This window comes from Pezoporus wallicus, unplaced genomic scaffold (assembly GCF_028554395.1).
Source record: "Pezoporus wallicus isolate ANWC-B61680 ecotype Strahan unplaced genomic scaffold, APGP_CSIRO_Pwel_v1 contig_3489, whole genome shotgun sequence".
Taxonomy (NCBI): domain Eukaryota; kingdom Metazoa; phylum Chordata; class Aves; order Psittaciformes; family Psittacidae; genus Pezoporus; species Pezoporus wallicus.
In genome coordinates, this window is record NW_026635093.1 from 1,158,033 (window position 1) to 1,185,282 (window position 27,250).

Consider the following 27,250-nt stretch of genomic DNA (forward strand, 5'->3'; position numbering starts at 1 on the left):
GCTCAGTACAATCAGGCTTTACAAATAACTGTTAAAAAAGACATGCTAAACATCAAACAGAATGCTTGACTGTTTGAACACACGAATGTTCACTAAGCAATTGTGCCTTATCCACACCACACAAAGTTGTAGTGGAACATGATAGAAAAGATTGCTCAGAAAGACAGACCTGCAGCAGTTGTAGGGAAATACATGCATGAAAAGACTTGAAATTCCCCTTTTGTTGTTATCTACCTGCTTGTTTGGAAGACAGTTTTACTCACTTTTTTAGCTTGAATGGATATCTAAGACATTTTCCTTACTTGTCCCTGCGTGTATTAGTAAAAGTTCGGAAAGAAAGCATTCAGCTCATCAGTGTTCTGAGTACACTGAGTGCTGGAATGAAGTTGAGCCCCACAGGCTTATCTGAATATCACTATCTTGGCTCCAGTTTATTTCCAAACAAACCCTTCCCTAAATGACTACAGTAACAGCAAGAAGAATGCTTTTTAGAGGGATGCTCTGCTCAGGATAACTGAGGATCCTACTTTGCTGCTCCTGAGGAAAATCTGTATTCATTGTCTCGCTAAGGACTTGATGACTTTAGGCTGAGGTTTTGTTTTAAATGTGGCTCCTGACATTCAGCAGGGCTACAAGAAGAGACCTTCAAAGAGATCTGAAGGATTTTAAAAGCTTTTTTTCTGAAAAGGAATACATTACTAACTAAAAATATAATGAGTTAAACTGTGAAGAAACTGAATACAAATAAAGAATCCTCATTCACTTCCAGCAACAGTTCAGTTCCTCTAAAGTGCAAACCTCCTTTAGTTACAAGTATTTATACCAGGTAGCTGCCAGGATGCAACTATCAGGATTTAACTGCCTTAAAATGCAGGTAGTAGCTGAATTTCTTCCTGAAAAAGGAATGAATGGTCATGTCTGCATTTAGTACTTTTGGTCAGTACTCAGCCTACCACTGGAAGGAACTGAGAGAAGCAGTTGTTCACTGACTAAGAATGCAGAGAGATTGCAAGGATACCATTTCTTATTGTAAGTAAATGTAATTACATGCAATTATCTATTTTTATAAAGAGAAAATGGTAAAATTCTGGCAGTGTTATGCATTAACTAAGTTTAACAAGATAATCAAGTGGGTATTGCAGCATTTTAGTTTTTGTATCACTGTCCCCGTCTGGTAACTGGTGCATGTGCTGATCTATTGAGCCTGAAATTCGGCATTGGATTCCTGTGACTCTACCTGAACATGTAAGGATCATGAATGAAACTGCAGTTTGCGTTGGAACATTCACTGCTGTGAAGACACTCTGGGAAGTAAGAATACACAAGATAAATGAGGAATTACAGAAGGAAAAGGAATTCAGAGAGAGGTCTGCAGGAAGGTAGGTAAATCATAGTTCTTCAAGTATGTGAGAAGCTACACCATGTGTTACATTGCAGAAGAGTGCAGCTGGTCTTTTCAAACTCATTCAGACTTGAATTCTTTAGTTGTTACTCCAGGAGAATTCCCACTGGTTAGAATCTAGCAATACTGTTGGGTCAAACTAAGAACTGTGTTCTGTGTAGAAATATTAGCATATATACTAAATCCCCTAAATTCAGATATGAAAATCCTCTCCTGTGTGGATATCGTAACTATAGAAATTTAACATGATATGCTTTCTTCCCAGCAAAGGCATTCAAAGGGTCTCTTGAGCTCCAGTGTGGGCAGTAATTTCATGGAATATGAAGAAATTTAGCATTCTGTTTTTGGAACTCTTCCTGGTCTGTCAGATGTGTTTGAAATGGAATCACAAATTCAAAATACAAGCAGAAAAACAGAGAATTGCCTAATTTTCATGATTCTTGTGTAAGTCCCCCTGGGAAATCAAGCCAAAAGAATCCCTGTCTGATAGACCTCGTTTGATTGCACTTACACTTGGTGAACTGAAGGCTTTCTTTTTAGGAGATGGCTTCAAAATAAACAGCTTTGGAACTTCATTCCACATGACTATATTCTGTTGCCCTGCTGCAACATGATGAAGGTGAATGAAGTTATGTATTCCTTCTGACTGTAAATTTGAAGAGCTATAAAATAGAATTCCTGTAAACTGCCTCAGCCAGACATCACTCTGTGTTCTTGTCTTCCCTCAAATTGATAGTATATTTACCATCCAGTTGTAATAAGTGTTGTTTGACATCCAAAAAGGCTACTGTCCCTTTGTTCCAGAAAATACAACAGATAAATAGTAATTATTGCTTGTATTTACTGTTGCACCACTGACAGAGCTTCTTTCCCTCGTAGGCTACTACTTGTTTGGGAGGAGAGAGCTGCTTTAGCAAAGCTCAAAGAAAAGGTTATTAATGAAGATGGGAGAGCAATTTTAAGGATAGAGGAAGAAGAATGGAAGGTAGTGTTGATAGGAAGGAATGTTGAATGACTGATGCATTAGAAAACTACTATTTGCAACTTTACACTCGCAGTTGTACTGTTTTTAATCTGTGAAGTGCTCACTTTCGTGCTTTGCTAACAACAAATCGAGATACACTGTTGTGAGAGTGTAAAAGCAAGACGATTATTGAAGTCCTGAATATAAAGCATTACTTTACAAAAATATAGCCCCAAAAGCTTTTCTGCATTAGGAATTATTTACCCTGCAAATGATGAGTTTACTTATGTAAATTCTCATTTAACATTATAACACAGAACAACTGAAATGTATCAAGGTGATAACCCTCTGCGTTAGATGCATGGAAGTATTTCTTACTGAAATATTCCTTTCTAAAAGTGAGTTTCTTACTGAAATTGATTCCTTTCTAAAAGTGAAAGTGAGCCTGTAAATCCCCAGGATATTATTAGTTTTGTTTCTAATGCATGGGGGTAAGTGGCTAACTGTAGATCCGTGACAGAGTGGAAGAAGTCTGTTCAGAGCCATACAGGAATGCAGATGCCAGTTCTGTGAAGTGATGAGAATTAGACTGTGGTGAGGGCAGTGTGAGTGACAGCCCCATCCGGCAATACTCCAGAGTTCCTTGTTCAGAACTTGTAGCATACAGACATCGTAGTTCTTCTCTCAGCTCATCCACTCTCAGCTGCACACTGGTTTTCTTAACAGAAAGGGAAATACAACTTAGATCACCGTTGAAATGCAAAAAGCTATTTAGAGCGGTCTCATCTTCAGCTATATTGGCTTTGGTTCAAAACAACCAAACAAACCGAAGCAAGCCTGTGGCTTTTCAAGCAGTGACAGTAATGCAGATGCCTAACTCCTGGGAGCAAAACTGAGCAGGTTAAATCTGTGGTCAGAATGACCCACACTGATGATGTTCATTTGGGGGATGTTACAGTGTGGCTTGAGAAGAAAGAAAGACTGTTGCTGTTTCAACTGCAACTTCTACCTAAGCCTATATTCTTGTTGTATACCAACCTGAATTTCTTCTGGTTCCTATTTCTTGTCTTAGACGTTACCTTCGTGCTTATTGAAACTAGCCCATCTCCAGGAGTGGCAGCTTCACAGAACTAGTTTGCAGAAAATTCCTCACTTCATTGGGAGGTTTCACAGTCTTCTTGTTCTGGATCTATCCCGGAACTCCATTGAAAGTGTACCTAAAGAAATTGGTGAGCTGTCCTTTCTTTGTCTTAGCTGCTTTCCTATCTTACAAAAACGTGACGGTTTTGTGCACTTTGCCTGCCTAAGAATCCTGTTGAGTAGTTAGAGACCAGGCATTTGAAATCTGACAGTGAGATAGAGAACTTGGAACTGTGGATCCCCTACAAATCCAACAGATGGCCAGATGCAGGAGACGGTTCTTTATGAAAGCTCCCCATAAGACAAAAGCATGTAAACACACATAAGCGCAGCAGGTACTGGACGTCAGAGTGCAGCTAGAAAAGTGCTATTGAAAAATACATAGTGATAACATGTTGCACTTGTATAACGATAAAGTGGTAACACAAACCAAGTAATACTGTATCTCAGATAGAATGAACATGTCTCATTTCTCATTTTGCTCTCTGCAGGCCAGCTGACTAGCCTCCAAGAGCTGCTTCTCAGTTACAATAGAATCAAATCTGTTCCTAAGGAAATAAGTAACTGCGTCAATCTGGAAAGACTGGAACTGGCTGTCAACAGGAGTATCTGTGATCTTCCTCCTCAGGTTCTGACAGACTAGCTTGTTTTGTTTAGTTTTGTTGAATGCCTGTTTTGAACTTATCCAAAACCAATTATCATTAAACATTACACTCCATGTTTTCAGATTTGCTTTGGTATTGATTTCCCAGCCACTCCACAGAAACACAATATTTATATGACTAGTCAATCTGAAGCCAGGTGAGGAGGACATACATATGCCTGAGAATTTGAAGGAGCCAGCCTTTACTTTGTCCAGATAAAGGACTTGGTAGTGCACATAGGATAGTGATACACTTGATGTTAATTTGTTTAAGCTGAAAGTCTTTGCTGGTGTATCCCACTGAGGATCTGATGTCTTAGCACATGGCGGAGAATGCAAATGCATACCATATGCCAGGACATAATTGCAAGCATCTTTACCAGAGCTGTTACCTGTGGAGTAGTGTGATTTATACAGCTGTTTATGTACAAAGAGTTGAATGAATGTTGTTCTGTTAAGAGAGAATAAAAACAACTGCTCACCTACCATTGAGCTTTAATTTGGACTGACCTAAATGTGAGTGAGCCCTGCATCTCCAGGTATTAGACTCCTAGATAGAGATGATTAATATGTAACCATGTTTACCTGTTTTATTTAAGTAGTGGCAATAGTTGACAGCAATCAGTGTCTTGCAAACCTGAGTGAGTCCAAACAGTAATACCTAACAACAAAAAATCCTCAAATGAAAATATCCACTATTAATCAGTATGCAGAAGGTATAAAATCTATGTGGATACAGGTTACCTGCTGCAAGTGACAGCTTTTAAATTGACAGCTCATGGCAAATACTTAGTTCTGTTCTATTGAGCCAGGTTTCAAACCCACATACCTTCCAGGTGAGAACTGTAACTGTCAGGTATTATCAGAGGATGTAACTCACAAACCATGCTGTGTCTATGAACTTCAAAATGTGTCCTGCTGATTTCAAAGTGTTTCTTTGTTTCAATCAACATTATTACAGCACTGCTCTAATGCAACAGCTATTCCATTAAACCTCCCTTTCTTTTCAGCTCAGTGATTTAAAGAAGCTTTCACACATAGATTTGTGCATGAACCAGTTTACAAGCATCCCTTCAGCCCTTCTCAACATGCCAAATCTAGAATGGTTAGATATGGGGGGGAACAAACTCCAGGAGCTTCCTGATGCAATTGACAGGTAAATAAAGCTCAAAGATGTTTTAGTCTCAACTCCATTGAATTGAAATTCTCATTATTAAATCCTAATTCAAAAGATTATTTCAATGTTAACCTCACTGCAAACTTAAGATTTATCAGCCCTAGTGTGATATTTTGGATGAGCTGGAAAAATCCATTCAATAAACAACAAATTCAGTGTCAACTATCAAATTATAATTTCTTGCCAATGACATTTTTGATCAGAGGTTAGGTGATTATGTGGGATATGGGGTTTCCTGTCAGAATCATTGTATTCTTATGAACGTTTCTTATGTGACTGTAAAAATTAATTACTTTTATAATAATTGACAAGATTAATTTTCTAAATCTTGATCGATTGCACAAATAACTGTTTTACAGAATGGAAAATCTCCACACTTTATGGCTCCAAAGGAATGAGATAACCTCTTTGCCAGAAACCATTGGTAATATGAAAAATCTTAGTACTCTTGTTCTTAGCAACAATAAACTTAGGAATATTCCAGCTTGTATGAAGAACATGACAAGTCTGAGGTAAGAAAAAGTAACAGAAACATAAATACTAGCAGATAAGTTTTAAAGCCTCCCTTGAGCTGTGTATCGTAGAGTGATACTAAGGAAGTGGGAAAGACATGTCCGTAGTTGTACAGATAGACACAATACCATATAAACCAGTAGAATTACACTGATTCACAACAGCTGAGGATCTGGTCAAGAAAGCTTTGTGTATCCTCACTCACTTAACGAAGTAAGCTACAATGGTTACAGTCCCAAATGGAAAAGGAGACTGTAATATATTTTCTCATTTCTAAAAGGTCCAAATGCCCATTTCTAATTGTCCTTTGCTGTCACTCTCTAAAGGCAAGAGCCAAGACAGGAAAAACACATGTCAAACACAAAAATGACACAAAGTAGAACTTTGGCACGGAGAAGTCAACTGTTTAGAATTAAACAAAAAGGCTCAGGTGTAAGGATATAGATAAAACTCTCCTGTACTTCATTTGAGAAATAAAAAAAGAACAGATGTACATTTTTCATGGATAGAATCAGAAATATTATTTTGTATACTGTGAAAGTTTCCTTTTGTCTGCATTTTCACTAGGATTACTGGATGCTGGCTGTTTGAGAGAAAGAATGCTAGTCTAAAATCACATCTAACCCAGTAAAACAATCGCTGTTTTCAGGTAGCTTGGAAGAAGCAGCAACTCTTTAAACAAATATATTAAGCATAGGCTGAGGGATGGTTTAGTTTACTTCATACTACTGGTATAGTGGCAAGTTTAGTGTAAGAAAAGACTTCTTTTGCTGAAAATACTATTTGAGGAATCTTAGTTCAGTTTCAAAAGAGTTGTCATGTCTGGACAAAACCTATTGCAAGAGTAACTTTTTTTGGTGAACTGTCAGATTTGTCAACTTCAGGGACAACCCACTGGAGTTAGAGGTAACACTCCCTCCATGTGAGAATGAAGAAGAGGAGGAGCAACAGGAAATGTTTGGCATCGAATTCATGCACGTGTATATCCAGGAATCTCTCAAGAAAACAGGTATGGCTTTTTTATTAACTCTGATCTCTCTGGAATACAGTGAGGAAGGGAAGGATAAGCTGGATAAAAGCAAGCCGGGATATGTATACAAATGAAACATGAATAATCTTAATAACTGAGTACCATTCTCCAAACCAGCTGTGAACAGATTTTTACTGAGGGTAGGGGCAAGTTTATCAGGGGTTGGCCCTGGAGCTTTCCCATAAACAGCATGTATTCTAGTAGGAACCATGCAATATTGGAATTAGTTACCTACAACCTGGGTAACTGGAAGTTGCTGACTGGCTGTAGTATTTGCAATTTAATCAGTTTACACAGTGTGGGTCTTCCAGCACTGTTTGTCTTACGAACCTCAACTTTACCTATTTCTTGATGTTGTCCAGATGGTGACAATCAAAGCAGCATGTAACAGGGAGACGCTCATGATAAACAGATGCTTCCCACCACTTGCTTTCCCTGACAGCAAATCCAGTCACTTAAACAAAACAACCTTCCAATTTCATCCTATTCCTACATCATTTGTGACTAAAAAACGCTGTTATTAGTCTCAAACGTAACAGTTGAAAAGTGCAGACAGAGTCTTGGGTGACATGGTCTAGGGCGAGGTGCTCCTGCCCATGGCAGGGGAGCTGGAACTAGATTATCTTAAGGTCCTTTCCAAATCTAACCAGACTGGGATTCTCTGAGTCTATGAAAACAAGCACTTTTGAACACGCGCAGGTGGCAGCTGTTACTTGCAGAGAGAATTTCACTGCACCTAAAATGAAGATCCAAGGGAACATTTTGTATCTATTGTGAAGACTTAAAAACCTGAAGGACTGAAAGGCTCTTTAGTCAGAACACCAAACCAGCTTTCTCAGCATCAATAATTCATGTCAGAATAATAAATTTAGCAAAAATACATCAAGATGACAGTTTACAAAGGTTTTTTCCTTAACAGACTCCCCTAGCAGCACAGGCTGAAGGTTACTTACGCCTACTTACATTTTAAGAGGAAATACAAGGCTATCCTGAACTTCAAAGTGAAAATAAAGTATGTTAACTTCTCTAATTTTAACCCACTGTCTTTCAGGAAATGTGGAAAGCAGCACTTCTGGTCCTTCTCCTGTCATGAATGCTACTGAATAAAGAATGTAACTGTGAATGGAAGAAAATACCAAGCATACTTAATCCTAGCAAAGAAGAGTACAACAGGTTTTAAATATTCCTAAGGATTTTATTTTTCCACTGATACGAACTGGTTTGCATATTTGGAATTCCCACTCACACTGGGAAATAAAAGACCTTTTCCTTGTACAGGAAAGATTAAAACTTTCTCTTTTTTTTTTTTTAAGCAATGAATTAGCTTTGTAAAAATCCAGGTAAGTAACCTATGTTCTGTCATGTAGTTGGCTCTGGTATCAAAGATGGACTTGGGACAGCTGTCAACAGGACATTCTCCAAGGACACAGCTGACTCTATGTAATACTGTAGCACAGCCTTGTATCCTCGTTGTTGTAAGTACTCAATCCGTCCATGATCAATAAGCCGTTTACAGAGGCAGCCTATCTCCTTTCGTTCTTCAACTGTAAGTATCCTGGTTTCATAAAAAGGAGGAAAAGAACAATAATGGGTGTCAGAAGAACAGTGTTGTTAATTAACATCAATAGGTAAGCTTAGAAAAAGCTACTTAAATCACTAGAAGTTCAGTTCAGGAAAGCGTGACTTGAAAGATTTTGAAAAGTATGTCCATGAAAATGATATTTTTAAAGTAGAATATTTCTATCAATTAAAAAGTTTCTGTAAAATGAGGCATTTTGAGGACCCCAAAGGGTTTCATGTTTCACTACACACAATGTTCATTTTCTGCAGAAGTCGATTTGCTAGAAAACGATTTCCATACCCTTGTAAAGTATCAGGACCACTCTCTAGCTTGCCGAATGTTTGCTCGTGTTCTTCTGTGTTGTTAGTTTGCTCTTCACTTTCTTCACTTCCAGAGGCTTGCTTTGTGGTTTCTCGCATGCCACAGGTGGCCCAGCTACTCATTCTCTGAAAATAGTGAAATTCTACTGGTCCGAGTCCTACTGATTTAAAGAACTCTCTGCCTACATAATGTGTCCAGTCACACTTGTGATGGCAACACAGCGCAATAACAATTCCAGCTACAGGCTTACAGTCAGCTTCACTGCTTTCATTATCAGCAGAATTGTTGGAAGCCACCTCTGTCTGATCAGTCCTGGAGCGTTTTGGTGCAGGCTCTTCATTTTCTGCATCACAGCAAGTTGTGTAACTTTCAACCAAGCATCTCAAAGCAAGATCTGGGAAAAAACAGATACCCCCCCCAAAAAAAAAAACAAACAACAAAACAACAAAGCAATGAATGCCATGACATTATTTATACAGCCTGCATCCTGGTTGAGAATGTACTTACTACAGAGAACAAAAGTATACACAAACTAAGCCAAAAAGCAACTTGAAAGATAAATAAAAATTACAAGCATCCTTTGAAAACATGAAACCCCTAAATGCTAAATTAATACTACGATACCTCTGGAGCTACTAAGGGTCTTTGGTCTTGAATATTTGTGCTACGCATGTGGATTTAAATTACTCTGGTTAACAAAGTGGCGTATTGTGGGAGGATCTCCTGTAAAACATGCAATTATTTGTTCTAAAAGTTTGTTATCTAGGGCACAACCTATTTAATATGTGCAGGTACTTCTTAAATGCCTGACTGTGTCATCTTTGTAACAGTACCTATGTAGGTGTCATATCTGTGATGTTTTTCTCTACTTAGTACACATAAAACAGTAGAAACAGTGTATTAGTTTAAAATCATCAGGACAGAAACACAGTCTTCTCATATGTTTGCCTGGCATCCCCTTTCAGATGGGCAATGTAGATTTAGAAAGAAAGATATTTCAGAGTAGAGGCAACAGTGTTATAAAAGATACTTTCAAAAATGTATGACCCATGTCACCACTCACTGTTCTTTGTTCTGCTCTATAAAAAACAAGGCAGGTTTTACTTGTTTCTAAGGTAGCCTTCCATCTATTATCAATATACTATTCCACTGAAGTCAGTATATATTTAGAATGCTATTGCTACATTCACCAGAAAAGGGTTAAAGGGCAAGAAAAGGTTAAAAGGACAGTTTGGAAGCTCAGTCCATTCACATTGTTAAGATCTAGTACCCTAACTTTGTGCAGGTAACACATAGAGAATTCATACCTGTTGCAGCACCACACAAATGCTTCCCAATTCCTACCACTGGGAGTTTTTTCTTCTCCAGAATAGGTACCTTATCTGGAGGGAAAAAAAAAACAAGAAAATAAACACACATACACAAAATCCACAACAATCTCAGAACTTCTATTAGTATAATTAGGACAGTGTTTTTTTCTGGATAAAATAATTTGAGTACACTAAAGAAACAGATGTTTACCACTACTAAAAATACAGTGGTCTGTACATATAGTTACAAGACATCCAAAGGAAAGTTTCTTTTTCTAAAACAAACTAAGAGAATTGAATGCTGTAGCTGAGAAGCACATTTAGCCATTTTAGCTTTTCTATACTGCCTATGAAATGTAAATATGACACTAATGCATCTCCTGATGACAGGTGACCCCACAAATTCTATGTTATTGAGATGCCCAGCACCTCAATGATAGGCAGTACTTTATTCTGCAACCTAACACAAATAATTTAGCCCTGCAAGCTCGAAACAAGCTTCATTTTGTTTATTTCTCACCTATGATGGCCTGTAAGTGTATAAAAAGCAAAACCTTTTAAAAGAAATAGACATGTATATAAGTATCTATGCACACAGCATTAACCTGTGTCCAACCTACCACTGAGAATAATCTTCAAAACCAAGTCCATTTAATCACACTATGTACAAACTGACTTGACCTCCAGTATTCAAAATGTAAAACTAAGACCATTTCAGAATTACACAAGCCAAGAAGGAACTTACTTAAACACAAATGCTGAATATCAACTTGAAGCCTTTCAAATATAGAATCTCTCCTTTGATGTTTTCCATCCACCTGTGTAAACAGAACAAGATTGTTTGGTAGGGCTGGCCACTAGTCATTATCATAGCTGTTAATGCCAGACTTTTTTCCTGGCAGGTCAACATCTGCACATTTCCAACATTATACACCCAGAGTTCTTCCTAATATGTCTGCTTTTGGCAAAGTATGGAATGTAGGCAATCACACTTCCAAAGCTTTTTCAATATAAAGGCTTTATGTTGGTTTTGAAGCTAAAAAGCAAATACTAACAGCTTCAATGAAAACAGTTTAAAAATGATACCCTGCTAATGTGACAGTCTTCTCTTACCTTAAATCGTGTAGTTGCCCTTTCCACAAGCAAAAACTGAACATTTTCAACATTCTGCAAGGCAACATCAACCCAATGGGAGAGCTTTCCTCGCCCAGCTCCAAACTCAATAAAACATCTTCCTGGACCAAGTAAATGTAATTTTTCCATGTTACCTAAAATAGAAGCCTACAAACATCAAAAGATTATTTATGAATGAAGCAAATACACACAGTGAATATTGTAACACCTGGTAGAAAATGATTACTTCATCAAACTGCAGGAGACTTTTTCAGGTCTTCCTTTCCATGAGGGATTAGGGGAAAGATCTTGTGCACAGAGGAAAGGGTTTATAACTTCTGGCTAGTCAGCATTTCTCTGCTCTTCTTCCACTGCTCACAGAACCCCACCCAGATGGAATGGATTTTCAGGATCAGGTACAAATCATAATACTCTTCTCTGCTGATTCTCGAAGGAGCCATCCAAAATACGGGCACTGGACTGGACTGTCTGGGAAGCCTCTGTGCTTGCAGAGTGCTCTCTGCTGCAGTTATACATTTTGATATACATAGGAAAGTAGAGAGTGGGAAGAAAGTATGGGAAATGGACACTTCTCACTTGTAACTTTCTTCTTTCCTAATCTTTGTTTTGCTGCAGTATGCAATCCATCTCCCCTAACACTCCTGCTGTTCAATATACACTAACAATGCAGAAGGTAAACTTAGGCTCACCAACTCTTACAAACTTCTTAGCAAACACAGCATTTTCTTTTTTGGAGCACAGATTTATTGAGCTAATGTAAAATAAGAATATATAAGTAAAAATTCTGAACATCATCACACCATTTATCATCTCAGTATCCCAACGAACTTCTCTTACTAACACTTAACAAAGCAGCCATTCCAAGGTTATATATATTTTTATATATATATATATATATATATATATACACATATGCTATCATTTGAAGAGCGTAGTTATACTGTATACCAGATTTCCTTTATGTGGAGTGACCAGCATTATGAATGCAGTCACTCAAATTTACAGAAGCAGAATTCCACATGTTTAAAAATATCTATAGCTATCAGTAAAGCAGTGTCCATACCTGTTGTTTCAAGTGTTTGAAAGCAGATTCCCCATTCCTTGGGTCATTTAAGGCTTCTTGTAAAGCCTGGTGGGACAGTATTTGTTCCTTAACGTGAAATTCCAGGCCTGCATGCAAATGCAAAGCTTTTAGGTAAAGGTTTCCAGTTTCTATGAGTTTCTGGTTTTGTAACATATTCAGACGTGAGTTCAATCTGCAGCACTAACAAAATAGTCTGTTGGGAGCATAAATCTATCATGTATGTTTATCAGAGTTGTGTTGTTAACTGTATTTGATGGGAAACAAAAAACATAAAAGGAAGAGAAAAAAATTACTGCTACTGCTGAACCCAGGACAGCTATCTAACAAAGATCAGTGTTTTAGCATTCTCTCAATATAGTTTATTCTTCTGAGTAAAATTTACCTATGGGAGGATTGTCTGTGCCTTGATGATAATGACTTCATGTGTTTAATGCCAAGTATCTCACATTTTCATAGATATCCAACAACAAATCTAATAATGAAATATTTAATCAATTAAATGTAAAACATTTTCAGAATTAAGGAAGCTCACCATTACTTGCTTTTTTCAACTTGATAATTAAGTTCTCCAGCTCTTCTTTGGATAGAGAAGAGAGAGGTACCTTTTTAAGGAGGAAAAAAAGGAAAGAAAGCACCACCCATAAATACAAGACCTTTCTATTTTTGCTAGCTCTTAAGTCATACCAAAAATTACAACACGTTTTGTAGGGACTGAGCTTTAGAACAAATAAATGTACTCACCTGTTTTTCTGGTATTTCTGCTACATCTTTTAAACCTGCATTAACATCTTGAACAAAATAGACCTTTAAAAAGAAAAGGAAATCCGATTATGCTAATTACCAGGAAGCAAAAAGCAGAGTTCTTCAGTGTTTCTTATCATAAGGTACATAGTAAGAGGAATATACTGAAGAAGAAGATATTCCAAGTATTTTTTCCTCTATAGTCTGCCCCTGAATCCCAAGCAGAAATGACGGTTCTGACACATTTTAACTAGATTGAACAAGTGAGAAGAGTTAAGCTGTCAGTGCTTACTAGACTGATCCCAAAGACCCTTTTAAGACTTCTCAGGTGATGCTGAATGTACAATACTGGTAAGGCAGAAAGGCAAACAATAAAGAAGCCATCTCTCTCCGAGGAATCTCTCACCAAGCATCTGAAACGAATGGCGTTGTGAAAGACTGTTCTCGGAGGTTAGCAAAACATTAATTCAGCATTTTCATTTGGAACTACAAGAACTGAACAGCTGTACTGAACTACAGCGACAGGGCATGTGGAGGATGTGAATTCCATCCCAGCAAGTAGTTACTCAGGTTCCATGCTGCCCTTACTGCAGCGCTTGCTGTCCTCCAGTTCACAGCTACTGTCAGCACAATCAGTTCTCTGCAAAGCTGTAATGTTTAGGGTCTTCGGTGGAAAGGAAGTAGTGCTATATTTACACTGCACTTACTGGCTTTGGCTTCTCTCTTGAATTACATTTCTTTAAATGTTTTTGTAGTTGGTCTTCATATACCGTGCTAAAATCCAAAAGGGGAAACAAATTAAGTAATGGCACTTATCATGTGAACTCTTGCAAAGAATATAAAAACCATTTATTTTACTTACTGTTTTGGATCAAGAGGACATGGAATCCTTTTTCTGCCATTTTCCTCCTAGTAACAGAAGAAAGGTTTTAGACGCCACTTCAGCATGCATTCAGTATCCCTGTTCCAGAAAAGCTGTTGCGGGACACCCGAGGTTCATAAAGCATCTATTCGGAGACAGGGAGGTTAACCGGGATAGCGACACCGGACAGGAATTTAACATGTGATTGGATCCTAACAGAATAAACCTGCAGGGCGATGGCAGCGCTACTGCCGGGCTGAGTGACAGCCCCAGCCCATCCCTTCAACAATACCGCCGGGGCTCCCCTCACGCCAGGAGCCGGCCCTCCCCAGCGGGAGAGGGGGCACAGCACGGTACCTCCTGCTGCCCGTGCTCCCCGCAAAAGCGCCTCCCGGGCGCCGGGATCATCTTGCAGAAGCGCTTCTTCTTCTCCACGAAGTAGGCGCACCGCCCCGGCACCGGGCAGCCGCGGCCCGCTGTCGGCGCCGCCATTGCCGTCCCAGCGCCCCCCGCGGCCACTGCCTCCCCTCCATGTTGAGGCTCCTCCTCCGCGGGAGCTGCGCGCGAAGTTCGGAGCGCAAGATGGCGGCGGAGAGGCTGTTCAACCGGCCCGTGTGTGTGCAAGTGAGGTGCCCGGGCTGCGAGGAGAGGTGAGGGGGGTTTGGTGGCCTCGCCGCCGAGCGGAAACTTTACTGCATCCTGTAGGAGAACGGCTTGCAGAGCGGCAGGCTTTGTCCTCCTCTCTTTCTCTCTTTTCTCTGTATTGTGCCCTAACAGCTGATGGGTAGAGGCAGCGTCCTGCGCGCGGTGAGCTCGGTAGTTGCCTGCGTTCTTCTTGCTTTGGGGCTGCTAATGGGGACCCTTTGCGTTAAGGGGTCGCGGCGAGGCTGGAGGTAGTCAGTGAGAGCTGGGGCGGCTGCTGTGGTGTCTTACCTGGGGAGAGGGAAGCGAGAGGGCCGTGGTGGGGAGGAAACACCCAGGGGCTGTACAGAAACAAGAGGCCCCCCTTGCAGGCGACGGGGGGGGGGGCTGGGATTTCTGCCTCGAAATAGGTGCATTATTGTTCCCTACAGGCCTGACAGGAGGTTGTAGTGAGGTGGGGTCGGTCTCTGCTCCCAAGGAACAAGGGACGGGAAAGAGGAAACGGCCTCAAGCTGCACCAGGGGAGGTTTAGATGGAGCTGAGGAACAATTCCTTCCCCAGAGGGTGCTCAGGCTTTGGAACAGGCTGCCCAGGGCAGGGCTGGAGTCACCGTCCCTGCAAGTGTTCACACACCGTGGAGACGAGGCCTCAGTGCCATGGGTTAGTGGTGGCCTTGGCAGTGCTGGGGAACGGTTGGACTGGGTGAGCTTAAAGGGCTTTTCCAGCCCCGCTGGCTCCCTCCCCTCGCCCTCTCAGTTCTGAAGCCCGGCGGGCGGGGCCGCTGTTTGCGAGTCTCCCAGGCCGCAGCGGTTACCCCGCCGGCAGGACGCCGCCGACTCCTCGCAGCCTGCAGCTGGCCTCACAGCGGCCTCCGGCAGCGTTTCAGCTCCCTCGGTGCTGGCCCGGCGTGCCCACACGTCTGTCCCGATAGGGTTGTGCCGAGTGATAAGGCGATGTGGCTGCACTCGTGTGTGTGGCTCAGTAGTGGTGGTTGGGAAAGCACAGGAATCCTAGAATCACAGACTGGTTTGGAAAGGACCTTAAGCCCATCCAATTCCAACCCCTGCCATGGGCAGGGACACCTTCCACTAGAGCAGGTTGCTCCAAGCCCCTGTGTCCAACCTGGCCTTGAACGCTGCCAGGGATGGGGCAGCCACAGCTTCTCTGGGCACCCTGTGCCAGCGCCTCAGCACCCTCACAGGGAAGAGCTTCTGCCTTAGATCTAACCTGAACTTCCCCTGTTTCAGTTTGAACCCATCACCCCTTGTCCTGTCACTACAGTCCCTGGTGCAGAGTCCCTCTCCAGCATCCCTGTAGCCCCCTTTAAGACACTGGAAGCTGCTCTGAGGTCTCCACACAGCTTCTCTTCTCCAGGGTGAACAGCCCCAATGTTCTCAGCCTGTGCCTGTATGGGAGGTGCTCCAGCCTCTGATCATCCTTATGGCCTCCTTTGGACTTGCTCCAGCAGCTCCATGTCCTTCTTATGTTGAGGACACCAGCACTGCACACAGTGCTCCAAGTGGGGTGCAGTGTCTATTCAGCATGCAGTGAATTTCAGTAACGTAGGTCCTATCTGGATTAGACTGTGTGTGCAGGTGTTAGGGCTGCTCTGGCTCTCCCATGTTAGGAGCGCAGGAAGGCTGATGTCTGTGGGTATATTCTGTAATGCAAGTAACTTCTTGGATGGATCACTCAGCAAGAAGTAAATGAAGACAAGGTAGCACAGTACAAATGATTGTGAAGTTTCAGCAGTTGTTAACAAATTTCAGACTTTTGCAAAGGTTCCAGCTTCTGGGCAAAGTTTCAAACCTCGCTATTTAAAGTTTGGCCGACAACAAGCAATAAAAAGCCTGAGCTGACTGAGGAGCTGTAATGATTACTGAAACTGTGGGGCTTTCAGGTATCTTAGTAGTAGTCATCACTGGACACTTTTGTGATATTGCTGCCTAAGTTTGTGGCTTTGGAATGTTATCTGATTCCTGTAATACAGCTACGAACACATGGTGTTTGAATATTGTTTTCTTGATTTGTTACTAAGCTTCATCTTTTTTTTGCATGCAGGAGATTAAATGTTCGGGTGAATATTGAGCTACTGTCCATTTCTAATCCTGTTCATAAGAAGGTTTGTGAATTTAGTTATATTTGTGTCATTTACTAGGTATTAATCTCAATTTTATTGTATAAGAGGACAAATGGGCAAAGGAAAAACAAAATAGAATATTCGTATGTCTGTCACTTGCCCTTATTTCAATTTAGATGTAATTTCTAGAGTAATTTAGTTGATGTGGTATGATGTCTTCTAGCCTTTTGGCCCTCTCAGTTTGGCAGCTCATGGGTTGTAGTAAACTTTGAAATTAAAAGTATTCAGAGACCCTCAGAGGAACCCCAGTGAGAGCTTGAGAGCAGTCTTGCTGTAAATGTACTGAACACTGAGGAATGTGGAGCAGCAGTTGTCTTTGCAAAAATCTCATCTTAACCAGCCAGAATGCCAACTTGTGGATAAATGTAACATTTTGTTATTGATAAGTGGTAGTCTTGGAATGTTTGGAATTCATCCAGTGGAGATAGAAAGGATGTACTAAATTTGCAGTAAAATAAAGTCTTTCTCAGGGAAAATAGCAATGAGATTACTGTTGGAGGTTATATCGTTTATATATATAATATATATGTATAAAAATCTTTTTTTGTTTATGTCTAATTTGTCAGTTAAACTGTGCATCCACCTACCATGATGTTAAGATGTCATTAGTTTTAGTGTTACTGAGTAAAGATTTGTTTGTAAAGGAGTACAGCAATTGTTTTGTAAGATTCTGCTAACTGTGCATGATAATATTAGGTGCGAAGAAGCAGTTTAGCTAAGGACCGTGTACCGAGGTGCAGCCTGTGTCAGGCTGGAGTGGGCTGACATTAGTTTTAACATAAGCTGCTTGCACATATAAATCCACCTCCAATTAAGAGTTTTGTTAGCGTTGCTGGCATCTGAATCACTGAAACTGGTTTCGGATTTCTACGTGTAGGTGTGCTGTGGTCACGTCAGTTACGTTGGAGGAGCTGTCAGGTTTCTACTTCCTTTCTTTCCTTGCCTGGGGAATACTACATTCTTCACACAGGTTTGAGCCTCATTACAGAGAGCCTGGGCCTGCAGTAGCAGGTGTTTAGCGTAAGCCCAGCCTTGCGGTAAAAGACTAAGGTTTACCAAGGAGGCAGCTTTTCCAAAGCACTGTGTACACCTCCAGCAAACAAATGAGTTTGCTTTTAAGTCTAAGTAGTATAGTGCTACAGTTTTCCATAGGGGCTTACTCAAACACATAAACTCTTCAGAAGGTTGTTTCTTAAACTTCTAGGAGCAGTATGCTATGAAAACCTTCCAGTTACGGGAATTATGTGTTTGTGATCTATTACAGTGCTGCCAGTCCTATTTCATGATGAGGAAAAATAGCACATAGTTTTCTTTCTGCAGAATGTTGAAGACGCATTGAACTTTGAAGCCTCAAAGGTGCTCAAGGTTGAAGTTTTTTACTTGGTTTATTTTTGTGAGGAAGTTTTCTCAGTTTTTCCCACTGTAATGTTTGCAATTGTGTTAAATGTTAATGTTTTCCGCCTTCAAATGAGTTGCCACAGTTCTATCTTAATGTGTGGTTAAACAGTAAAAACATTAAATATTGTTTGCAGTATTGGTTTACAATGTTTAAACAATCCTACAGGATGGTTTATGGTATTTTAAATCATATTTAAATGTCTGTCTTCAGGATTTAGCTGTTCGATTGACTGATGATACCGATCCTTTTTTCCTTTATAACCTTGTCATATCTGAGGAAGATTTTCAAAGGTAAGTGATATTGTCATGTCTTGTATGTGAATCATTTCCAAATGACAAAAAAGAATGAAGGAATATTTTTAGCTTAGAATGGTTATCATAGAATTTCAGTTTTGGCATTTTTCTCTTGTGAAGTTTTGTCAGAATTTTGGTGATATTGTTCTCCCTGGCCATTCAGTGAAACAGCCATGTACAGGAAAATGATCTGGCTCAGGTTTATTCAGATGAGTGACAGAATCCTGATGTTAACTTCCCTGCATATAGCTACAGTACCGCAGTTCATATTCCTACTTCCATCTTCTGTTTATTGTAACTACTTCACATAGACTCTTGTATGCATGTGAAGTATTCCAGGCAATACTTGCAAGAGGAAAGTCTGTTTGCCTGGACAGGGACTCTCGGAACTGAGCTCGCGTCTTCTGGGTTTCTTGCATGCTAACTGCATTGCCGAGTCTCAGTTTGCTTCACTTGCTCAGAATTCAGCCATCAGATTTGGGCGTCCGGCATGATCTGCTTTGTTGTTTGGATAAAGTCTTGATAAAGGTTGAGTCTCCCCTCATTGTCCTTTGCTTCTTTCATGTGCCCCTATCTACTCTGTGCTGTAAGGAAGGCATCTACTCAGAGGACTACATTTATTGTTCCACGGTAACTTATTTGAAGTCTTGAAGACAAAAATGTCCTCTGTTGATTGCTATCGAAGATGTGATTATATTTCTTCTGCATTCAGGATTGAAAATACTCTGCTGATGAACTTTAATTGGCATGATAAGAATTAGTTCTTTCCACTGGTATAAACAAAGTATTTTCTAGGAAATTAATAACTCTCCTATATATTGTTAATTTTTTCCCCCTCACCCTGTTTCTGCAGTTTAAAGTCCCAGCAGGGTCTCCTGGTGGACTTCTCTGCTTTCCCACAAAAATTTATCGATTTGCTTCAGCAGTGCATTCAGGAACAGAATAAAGATATCCCAAGGTAGGTCATAAGTGAGTGCCATGTTACTCTGTGTGTATGTTGGGAGTCCTTAAAATACTTGTTAGCTGATCTGCTGGAGAAGGGTTCATAAAACGAGAGAACCTTCTCTGGATGTGTCTGAGCATCAGTTGGTGGTAGTTACTGACAAAACTTAAGTCTTTTGAGGACAGAGCAGTGGGATTGATATCCAGTGATAGTCTCCCCACCTGATCTCGAGCTGGCAAGCTTCCCAAGCTGGCAGATGAGCAGGGGTGCAGCACTGCTCCTTTTCTTTTAATGCTTTAGTGGGAGAGAGCTGCTCTGAATTTCATGGAGTTGTGTTTCATAGGAGAAGGCAAAGTTATAAGGCATTCTGGCAAGGATGATTTTCTGTCTTTCATTTCAGTGTTCAGATATTAAAGTGTGAGGGGGACAACCTGAGCTCCACTCTCCCTGTAGCAGCCTTTTCCCATGTTTCTGTTTGTGTGGGTATCAAGGGAGGCCTTGTGCAGAGCACACAGCTCCACTCTAGTAGTCAGGCCATTTCCTAAAGTATATAATGTGGGCTATGATTTTTCCTAGGCTGTAGGATACCTGAAAGTCAGGAGTCTACTTTTCTCTCCAGTTTGGTTACAAAAGCCTTACTTGGTTTTGGACTCCTAAGACATGGTTCTGAAAATTGTACAAATAGACTGCTTAGTTTTGTACATTTCTTATTCTTAATTGCAAGCCTTTTAGTTGCTACTTGTTTGTAGTATTAACTACAACATAGGGATCACATTTCATAGTTCAGACAAAAGCTGGACTGTCTTTTCTTGTACGTACAAAAATATATTTTATTTGAAAATAGTTTGTAGGATCTATGAAGATAGTGTCATGAAAAGAAATGTGCTAAACACCTGATTATTTCTCTTTTCCCTAGGTTTTTGCTGCAGTTAGTGTCTTCAGCATCTGTTCTAGATCACACACCTGTCTCTTTAAATGTAGTGGAGACAAACCCTTTTAAACACCTTACCCACCTCTCTCTCAAATTCCTACCAGGAAATGATGCAGAAATAAAGAAGTTTTTAGCCAGCTGTTTGAAGTGCCTCAAGGTAAAATGAAAAATTGACATAGCTGTCACTGCTCTGTGTACCTGAGCATTTTTGTCAGTCTTAATAATACTTCAGAAGCGTTTAACAAATTGTATGTTTTGGTTTATTGTTTTACTTTAGCTCATATATGTCATTGCATGCAGTTATTTGGGTGCAAGTTTTAAACCGAAATTGTTACTGTCACTCTAGCAAGGAAAATGCTACGTGTATATTCAGCAAAGCTGGCAGGAAATCAGGTATTTTACACATGCAGTGCACGGAGAGTGCAGCTGGTGAATGCTCCAGTGTCTCAGCTTCACAGCCTTGTGCTCATTGCCACAGCAACAGCAAAAATAAAACCCTGTAAACTTTCATGCTCTTTGTTGTGCAGTTGTTTTAGGAAAGCATGCCTGTGTGTGTAATTCTGAGGCTTCATGGACTTCAAAGGGCTAGTAGCTATAAATAGCAAACTAAAATTGTGATGTTGGTGCACTTGCTAGCACTTGTAGCTTGCTAGGTTTTATTGAAAGAGAAGGTAATGCTCTCATAGTTTGACTGTTGTCTATTCAGTTTCATAGCCTGGGATTGTCTCCTTTGCTGGGCTGTCATGTTTATACCCATCTAATAAGCCATTTCAATCCATACATTTGCAGTAGTTCAGTAGATCTGTTGTTCATGCAACTCATTTGTAAGCAAGACTTTATGATACTATTCCCTTATAGAAAATTGTTAAGAGTTTATTAGGGGTTTTACCTTGTATCTAATGCCTTTAAAATTTATTTTAATCTTCCTGAATGTGAAGTTTATTAAATAAGATGATTTTTCCACAAATATAATGGATATTTGTTGCTTAGGCAGGGTATGCTGATGAAATGGAAGCTAACTACTACTTGTATTTTGGGAGCTAAGGTTTTGACTTGATGTCACTTTGTACATAGGAAGACAAACTGATGTTGGAAGAAAAGCTTAGAAAAACTGAAGAGGATCTTACCAGACAGCTGAGCTACACTCAACAGGTAACATACAGCTTTACCTTCCCTTTGTTTGCACTTTGTTTTAATCTGTAGAAATGTACCTTCTTGTGGGCTGGTTGGTTAGCCGCTACCTAGCCAGGGTAATTGACTTTGAGTGAGTGAAAAGAATGTCAGTCTGTTGGAGCAGAACAAGCAAAGGATGTAACTGGAGAATAAAATGTATTTCTTAGAGTACCAAACCAGGATTTCACTTCATTTGGAACAGAGGTCTGTCTGTGTATGCACATGCACGTTATGTACTATACTAGAGCACTTTGTATTATAAGGGTAAGGAACATCAGCAGATACTTATTTTCACTCCTAAACAGTGGTTGGAAGAAAATTCAGTTGGAAATGAAGATTCTTCTATCCACAGTGTTGGAAAGGTGCTCTTTAGCTTCTCAGTGCCTTACTTTCCTGCTTATAGAATGATGTTTAAATTCTGTTAAGGTATCCTGTTTAAAGATATTTTGACATCTGGTGCTGAAATCTAGAATTTTCTTAAGAATTCAATGTCTCTCTTTTTAAGAAGTAACGGTAAAGAATCATTCAGTATTAACTGAAGTGCTTAAATTTGTAAAACTCTATTTGCATTGTCAAACTTCAACAGAGCTTGTCAGAGAGAAACCGGGAACTTGACAAACTAAAACATGAGTGGACATCACATACTACAGCTCTAACAAACAAACACACCCAGGAGCTGACAAATGAAAAGGAGAGAGCTCTCCAGGTATGGCAACAGAGGAGACTTGACAATATTCTTGCACATGAAAGTTTCCTGCCTTTATTTTCAGCTTCACTGAATAACTGCTGGGTTTCCTTTCTTCTCACAGGCACAAGCTCAGTACCAACAACAGCATGAACAACAGAAAAAGGAACTGGAAAATGTACATCAGAAAAGTATTCAGCAGTTGCAGAACAGACTCTCGGAACTTGAGGTCATCAATAAGGATCTAACAGAAAGGAGATACAAAGGAGACTCCACAGTCAGAGAGCTGAAAGCAAAGCTTTCTGGAATAGAAGATGTATGCTTTATTATTTCCCATGACCAAACTTCCTAGTTTTAGAGCATTCACACTGCCTGCCTGTGCGTGTAATAGAAAATATAGCATATTAATTTTGTTCTGCTAATACTCGTTCCACATGATGTTACTCTTTAGATATAGGTCTTTAAATTACTACTGCAGGTTTTCTTTAAAGATCAAATTCCTTCCCAACATTCTAGGAATGTCAAAGAGCAAAGCAGGAGGTGCTGTCACTGCGTCGGGAGAACAGTACTCTGGATGCTGAGTGCCATGAAAAAGAGAAGCTCATCAACCAGCTACAGACACGGGTTGCTGTTCTGGAGCAAGAGATCAAAGACAAAGATCAGCTAGTTATTAGAACAAAAGAAGTACTGGATGCGACACAAGAACAAAAGGTTCCTTCAAGTTTCAAAATAGTTTCCTCCAAAGCCCTGTAGAACATGAAGTGCAGCCTCCATAGCTTAGCAGCTGAGCAATTTTTATGAATACAGCAAGGAAGCTTTCAGGTGGAGTTAAAGATTCTAAATTACAGCGTAACAAGTACACTCGATTCAGTTTCACAAGGGTTGCTACTGTGTTAGTGTTGTGGTAGTGGAGTACAGTTAGTGCTAGTTCTTGTGAACAAAAAATGGGTGAATTTGACTGAAATTTGACTGAAAAGCAAAGACTGAATTTCTTGTGAGGATCAGTCCTCAGAATTCCTGAGGTGCTCCTTGAAATCACCAGCAATGTCTGTCACATCTTTATAACACTGTTTTCAATGTTGTCTTAAAGGTGATCCTGGAGGAGAGCACGGAGAAAAAACACAGTCATATTGAAAAACTAGAGGCAACCATTAAGTCGCTGTCAGCTGAACTGCTTAAGGTTTGTTTAAGCAAACATCATTGTTATGAAATGTCTTCTTTAGTTTCAGGGGTTTATCTTGAGAGTATCTGGTGATTTTTCTTCTCACTAGGCCAATGAAATTATCAAGAAGTTACAGGGAGATCTGAAAACGCTCATGAGCAAATTAAAATTGAAAAACACAGTAACAATTCAGCAGGAAAAGCTCCTGGCAGAAAAGGAAGAGAGACTTCAGAAAGAGCAGAGGGAACTGCAGGAGGTCGGACAGTCTCTTCGAATGAAAGAGCAGGAGGTACTGACATGTTAACCCTCCCTCCTACAGATGTTACTGTGCAGGGTGTTGGGTTTGATGGGTTTTAACTTAATTACAGCAATAAGGTCTTAAATCTTCCCATGGAATAGAAAGTACCCTTTTAGTTTAACACATTTAAATGTGTAATCAGCTTTTAATTTGTTCTTTTTAAACTGATGGGGGGCTCTTCCCCATCTGTTCCATCCACCCATATGGAACAGAACTGAATTGTGTTAAGAGTCCAAAGCAGTGCAATTGACATCCTTCAGAGGGCAGATTCGTGTGGAAGCTGGGGAAGGAGGCAGGAACAGGGTGAACTTTTCCTTCCATCAAATGTATTCTCCTGCTTAGTCTTTGCATTGTTTAATCATAAAAAGTGAAGAGCAGAAAGGTTTCTGGCTGCCCCTAACTAAAAGTAGGGCTTACCTGGAAGGAGTTATCATCCTGCTCCTGTAAAATACTGGGCCGGGACTTCCTTAACTTTAGAACAACTCCAGTTTGTAGTAGCACCTGATGGTGTTGTCATTCTTTTATGGGAATATTGCAGGTTTGCAAGCTGCAGGAGCAGCTGGAAACCACCATGCAGAAGCTGGAGGAAAGTAAACAGTTACTGAAAACAAATGAGAATGGTAGGTCTGTGAAATCTCCTTTCTTCTGCTGTAACAATGATGTAGCGATCTACCTGCTCCTGCAAGTTAACGGGAGCAACTACAGTGCTTCACCTGTGTGCTGCTGTTTTGTAGAGAGGTTGTTGTTGTTTATGGAAAATAAGCTGCTGTCTGTGGTCTCTACATGCAGCTCCGGGTTGTTGCATGCCCACAACTTCCTTTGGTGCTTGGGGTAGTGTGTGTGGTGGGGCTAATGCTGGAGGAGGGACAAGAATGCATGTAGGGCTGGAGGAACCTGGAGCAAAAGGGCTTTTTGTGAGACTGGGGCTTCTAGTGCTGCTTGAGCTTAAAGATGGAAAAGAGCACTCTGAGCTGTCATTTGTTTCTTTGAGGAAGGGCTGCTCGCTGTTGTGAGCAGCTTGTAAGAGGTGGGAAGCAAGCTTGGCCTCTGTCTTCTCTTGTCAGTAATCACATGGTTAAACAAACAGCTGAATGAAATCCAGATGACAAAGAAGCTGGAGACTTCTGCAAGTGCTCATGCTGGTGTTAGGACTGCTATCTCTCCTCATGGCATGGTAAGGTACAACTAGAGCGGGGCAGTGACGTAGTTGTTGCCTTAAATGTATGGCCTTAAATGAGGGAAAAACAAAATGTGCTTCCTTGGGCCTTAGTGTGTGTGTGTATGTGTGTGTGTGTGGTGAATTATGGAGGGTTTTGGTCTTTGTTTTTTGTGGGGATTTTTTCTGCCTTTTGTTTTCTAATAACACCCTGTTGGGTGCTACTTAATGCCCTGACCCTCCTCAGGGAGACTTTTCTAAGCTCTCATCTATTAGAATACGCAAACAATGCAAAATTACCTTGGAAAAGATGCACGGGGTGAAAGGGGAAGAAAAGAGGAGGTGACATTTTTGTGTTGTGAGGTTACCTACCTCACAACAGTTATATTTACCTAGTGTACTCTTTGAGTACTCTTACTAGTAGTGATATTGAGAAGCATGAAAATAAGGGGTAAGATCCTGCTGTCTTTGTTAAATTCCACAGTGTATTGGTTCTCACCTTGGCCCCATGTACGCAGGCTGTTGTCACCTGGCAGTGGGTGAACTGCTTGCTCAGTAGTGAAAGGGCATATCCATGTAAAGAGGTCTCTAAGTTATAGCTGGTTACAATTAATGTGTTGACCAGTGACAGGGTGTGTAATTGTACAGCTTATTATGAGATTATAGTTATTAGCTGAGAGTGCTCAATTCCTCTAAGTATTTAAAGTTACACGTTTTCATTAAGAAAAAGTGGTTTTCTTACCACTGGGAAGCCTCAGGCAAGCATTAACTTTGCGTTAGTTATTAAGTTTGGAATTTTGAATCTCTAAACAATCACTTCAAGAATTGTTTTCCTCCTTTATGGATGTATTCTATTTCTCTTACAGCATGAACGGCCGTCCTTTCCCAGCTCAGGGATCAGTCATCCCATTTCTCCTTTATATGCCTTCCAGAACTTCACGGAACCAGCACACACCAAAACCATCAGTTCCCAGCCTCCAGGACCAAAGGCAGGCACTTGGACTTTTCTGTTTGGTTCAGAATGTTGATGGCATAAAATAGCAAAGCTTTAATGTTCTGGGTATTTCTCCAAATGCCTAAGTATTTACTGTATATCCCAGTGCATCTTAAACCCTGTCTCAAATGGTATCACTATTAGCAATAGCTAATGCTTGGGTTTAGGTTGCTCCTTTTTGCATGCTTTGCTGCACAGAAGGGCTAGGTGGGGGATAGAAACACTGAGCCCTGCAAAGTTCTCTCTGTGAATACACTTAGTGGAGTGGTTCTCTTTCACCTGCAACTCTTTTGTGTCTGCAGATCCAGCTTAACACCCAGCTTCCTAAAATGAATCGATGTTCAGATGTGCAGACAGTGACTGCAACCAGTCATCCAGCAAATAAGGAGAAGTAAGTGTTGGTGGGTGCATTTTTAGGACTGTAGGGTTTTTGTTTATTAAATGATTTTATGAAGCCATTTGTGTTCCATGTGTGTCTGGAACCGAGCAAAACGTTCCAAGTACTAAGCTTGTTCAGTACTGCCTTTGACCAGCAACATGTTCAGGCATTTGAAGTTGTGGCAGCCTGAACCGGTCACTGGGCATGGTTTGTGGACATCAGCTGAAGAGCCATGCTTTCAGGAGGGAGTCCCAAGGAACAGAAAGCCATTGTCCCTCCTGGTGACATATATAAGGGTACTGGGTGATAGGTCAGACAAGAGATGAGTTCTAGGCTGTTCTTAACTTTTAAATGATAAAGTTCAGAGGAATGCAGTCCTTCTACCTGAAGTTCAGGTTTTTCTGAATGAGTCTTTGTTCACATTTGTTGGAAGTAGCAGTGTATTAACGTGTGCGTTAAACTTTAATTGGCCTTTTTCTTTCTAGTGGTGGCAATTTGGGGCTGGATTCGAAGTATTTCAAGAGGAAAGATGACAGCATTCCTTTACGAGGGCTTAGTCAAAATACACTCAACTCAGGTATGTATGGAAATAGTAAAACGGGACCTTATTTGAAACGTAATAACAGTTCTGGTTCTATGACCACTGTCTTGTTTCTGCTGTTCTACAGAGTATCTGAAACCCTACTTGCCACCAAAAGCCACACCATCACCGAAAGCTGCAGCAACACCAGCCTCAGCTTATTTTCCTGGATAGCAGACAGGGTTCCAACAGTAGGAATCCTCTCTTAACCCCGGGGGGAGTTTTGGATGCACTGTAATAAGGTATTAGTAAAGTATCGGTGTGAACTGACATGATTTTATAACTCTGGATCTCTTTTCTTTGCAAAAGGTGTGTTGACTGACACTGATGACTTCTCAGGATGCGTAAGCCTAAGGGAAAGATAAAGCTTTAAGCAGCCTCAGCCTTGGCGAGACCCTGCAGTTGTGCAGTGTCCGCCTGGTGAGCCTGTAGTCTTCCTAAAACCCACCCGAGTGCGCTGACCTTTGTATCGCAGACATTGATGAGTGTGTTTTGTAACGGGAGAGCTGGACATGCCAGCATTCCCTGAGAGAGACCAGGTCTCTTGTGCCTATCCTCTTGACTCCAGAGAAAGGATGATGCAACGGGAAAGT

General features: G+C 40.6%; 3 protein-coding genes across 5 annotated transcripts; 2 read left to right on the forward strand and 1 right to left on the reverse strand.

Moving 5' to 3' along the window:
- The first annotated feature begins 1,134 nt into the window (after positions 1-1,134).
- LRRC39 (leucine rich repeat containing 39) lies at positions 1,135-8,004 on the forward strand. 2 transcript variants are annotated; one of them, XM_057402391.1, is made up of 8 exons: positions 1,135-1,379; positions 2,282-2,387; positions 3,439-3,595; positions 3,998-4,134; positions 5,160-5,305; positions 5,686-5,838; positions 6,724-6,848; positions 7,921-8,004. In XM_057402391.1, exons 1-8 carry the CDS (start codon positions 1,255-1,257, stop codon positions 7,974-7,976), a joined length of 1,005 nt encoding a protein of 334 aa, XP_057258374.1. In that variant the 5' UTR covers positions 1,135-1,254; the 3' UTR covers positions 7,977-8,004. The 2 variants fall into 2 exon arrangements, with proteins under 2 accessions (XP_057258374.1, XP_057258363.1); XM_057402380.1 differs by having other exon boundaries at positions 1,140-1,379; positions 6,709-6,848.
- Positions 8,005-8,043: 39 nt separating this feature from the next.
- Positions 8,044-14,516, reverse strand: TRMT13 (tRNA methyltransferase 13 homolog). Of its 2 annotated transcripts, XM_057402413.1 has the most exons (8): positions 14,240-14,516; positions 13,883-13,929; positions 13,728-13,794; positions 13,021-13,083; positions 12,812-12,881; positions 12,259-12,365; positions 11,175-11,342; positions 10,641-10,879 (listed from the first exon to the last, which is right to left on the reverse strand). In XM_057402413.1, the coding sequence occupies exons 1-8, from the start codon at positions 14,372-14,374 to the stop codon at positions 10,697-10,699; spliced, it is 840 nt and encodes a 279-aa protein (XP_057258396.1). In that variant the 5' UTR covers positions 14,375-14,516; the 3' UTR covers positions 10,641-10,696. The 2 variants fall into 2 exon arrangements, with proteins under 2 accessions (XP_057258387.1, XP_057258396.1); XM_057402404.1 differs by lacking the exons at positions 12,259-12,365; positions 12,812-12,881; positions 13,021-13,083; ... (1 more) ...; positions 13,883-13,929; positions 14,240-14,516 and adding exons at positions 8,044-8,424; positions 8,731-9,145; positions 10,059-10,133 and having other exon boundaries at positions 10,807-10,879; positions 11,175-11,845.
- Positions 14,418-26,934, forward strand: SASS6 (SAS-6 centriolar assembly protein). Its single transcript, XM_057402441.1, has 17 exons — positions 14,418-14,532; positions 16,586-16,646; positions 18,274-18,353; positions 19,210-19,314; positions 20,216-20,387; positions 21,305-21,382; positions 21,990-22,109; positions 22,213-22,404; positions 22,605-22,799; positions 23,179-23,268; positions 23,360-23,539; positions 24,087-24,168; positions 24,613-24,722; positions 25,571-25,693; positions 26,001-26,089; positions 26,563-26,654; positions 26,746-26,934. Exons 1-17 carry the CDS (start codon positions 14,465-14,467, stop codon positions 26,829-26,831), a joined length of 1,923 nt encoding a protein of 640 aa, XP_057258424.1. The 5' UTR covers positions 14,418-14,464; the 3' UTR covers positions 26,832-26,934.
- The last annotated feature ends 316 nt before the right edge of the window (positions 26,935-27,250 follow it).

Bases quoted from the DNA above. Each gene is read 5' to 3' on its own strand.
- LRRC39 (XM_057402380.1), top strand. From the start codon at position 1,255: ATGAATGAAACTGCAGTTTGCGTTGGAACATTCACTGCTGTGAAGACA. The intron at 2,388-3,438 runs GTAGTGTTGATA...TTCTTGTCTTAG, and splicing joins TAGAGGAAGAAGAATGGAAG to ACGTTACCTTCGTGCTTATT. The intron at 5,306-5,685 runs GTAAATAAAGCT...ACTGTTTTACAG, and splicing joins CTTCCTGATGCAATTGACAG to AATGGAAAATCTCCACACTT.
- TRMT13 (XM_057402404.1), bottom strand. From the start codon at position 11,324: ATGGAAAAATTACATTTACTTGGTCCAGGAAGATGTTTTATTGAGTTT. The intron at 9,146-10,058 runs GTATGAATTCTC...GTTTTTTCCCAG, and splicing joins TTTGTGTGGTGCTGCAACAG to ATCTTGCTTTGAGATGCTTG. The intron at 8,425-8,730 runs GTATGGAAATCG...TTATGAAACCAG, and splicing joins GGTCCTGATACTTTACAAGG to GATACTTACAGTTGAAGAAC.
- SASS6 (XM_057402441.1), top strand. From the start codon at position 14,465: ATGGCGGCGGAGAGGCTGTTCAACCGGCCCGTGTGTGTGCAAGTGAGG. The intron at 22,110-22,212 runs GTATGGCAACAG...TTCTTCTCACAG, and splicing joins AAAAGGAGAGAGCTCTCCAG to GCACAAGCTCAGTACCAACA. The intron at 24,723-25,570 runs GTAAGGTACAAC...TTTCTCTTACAG, and splicing joins CTATCTCTCCTCATGGCATG to CATGAACGGCCGTCCTTTCC.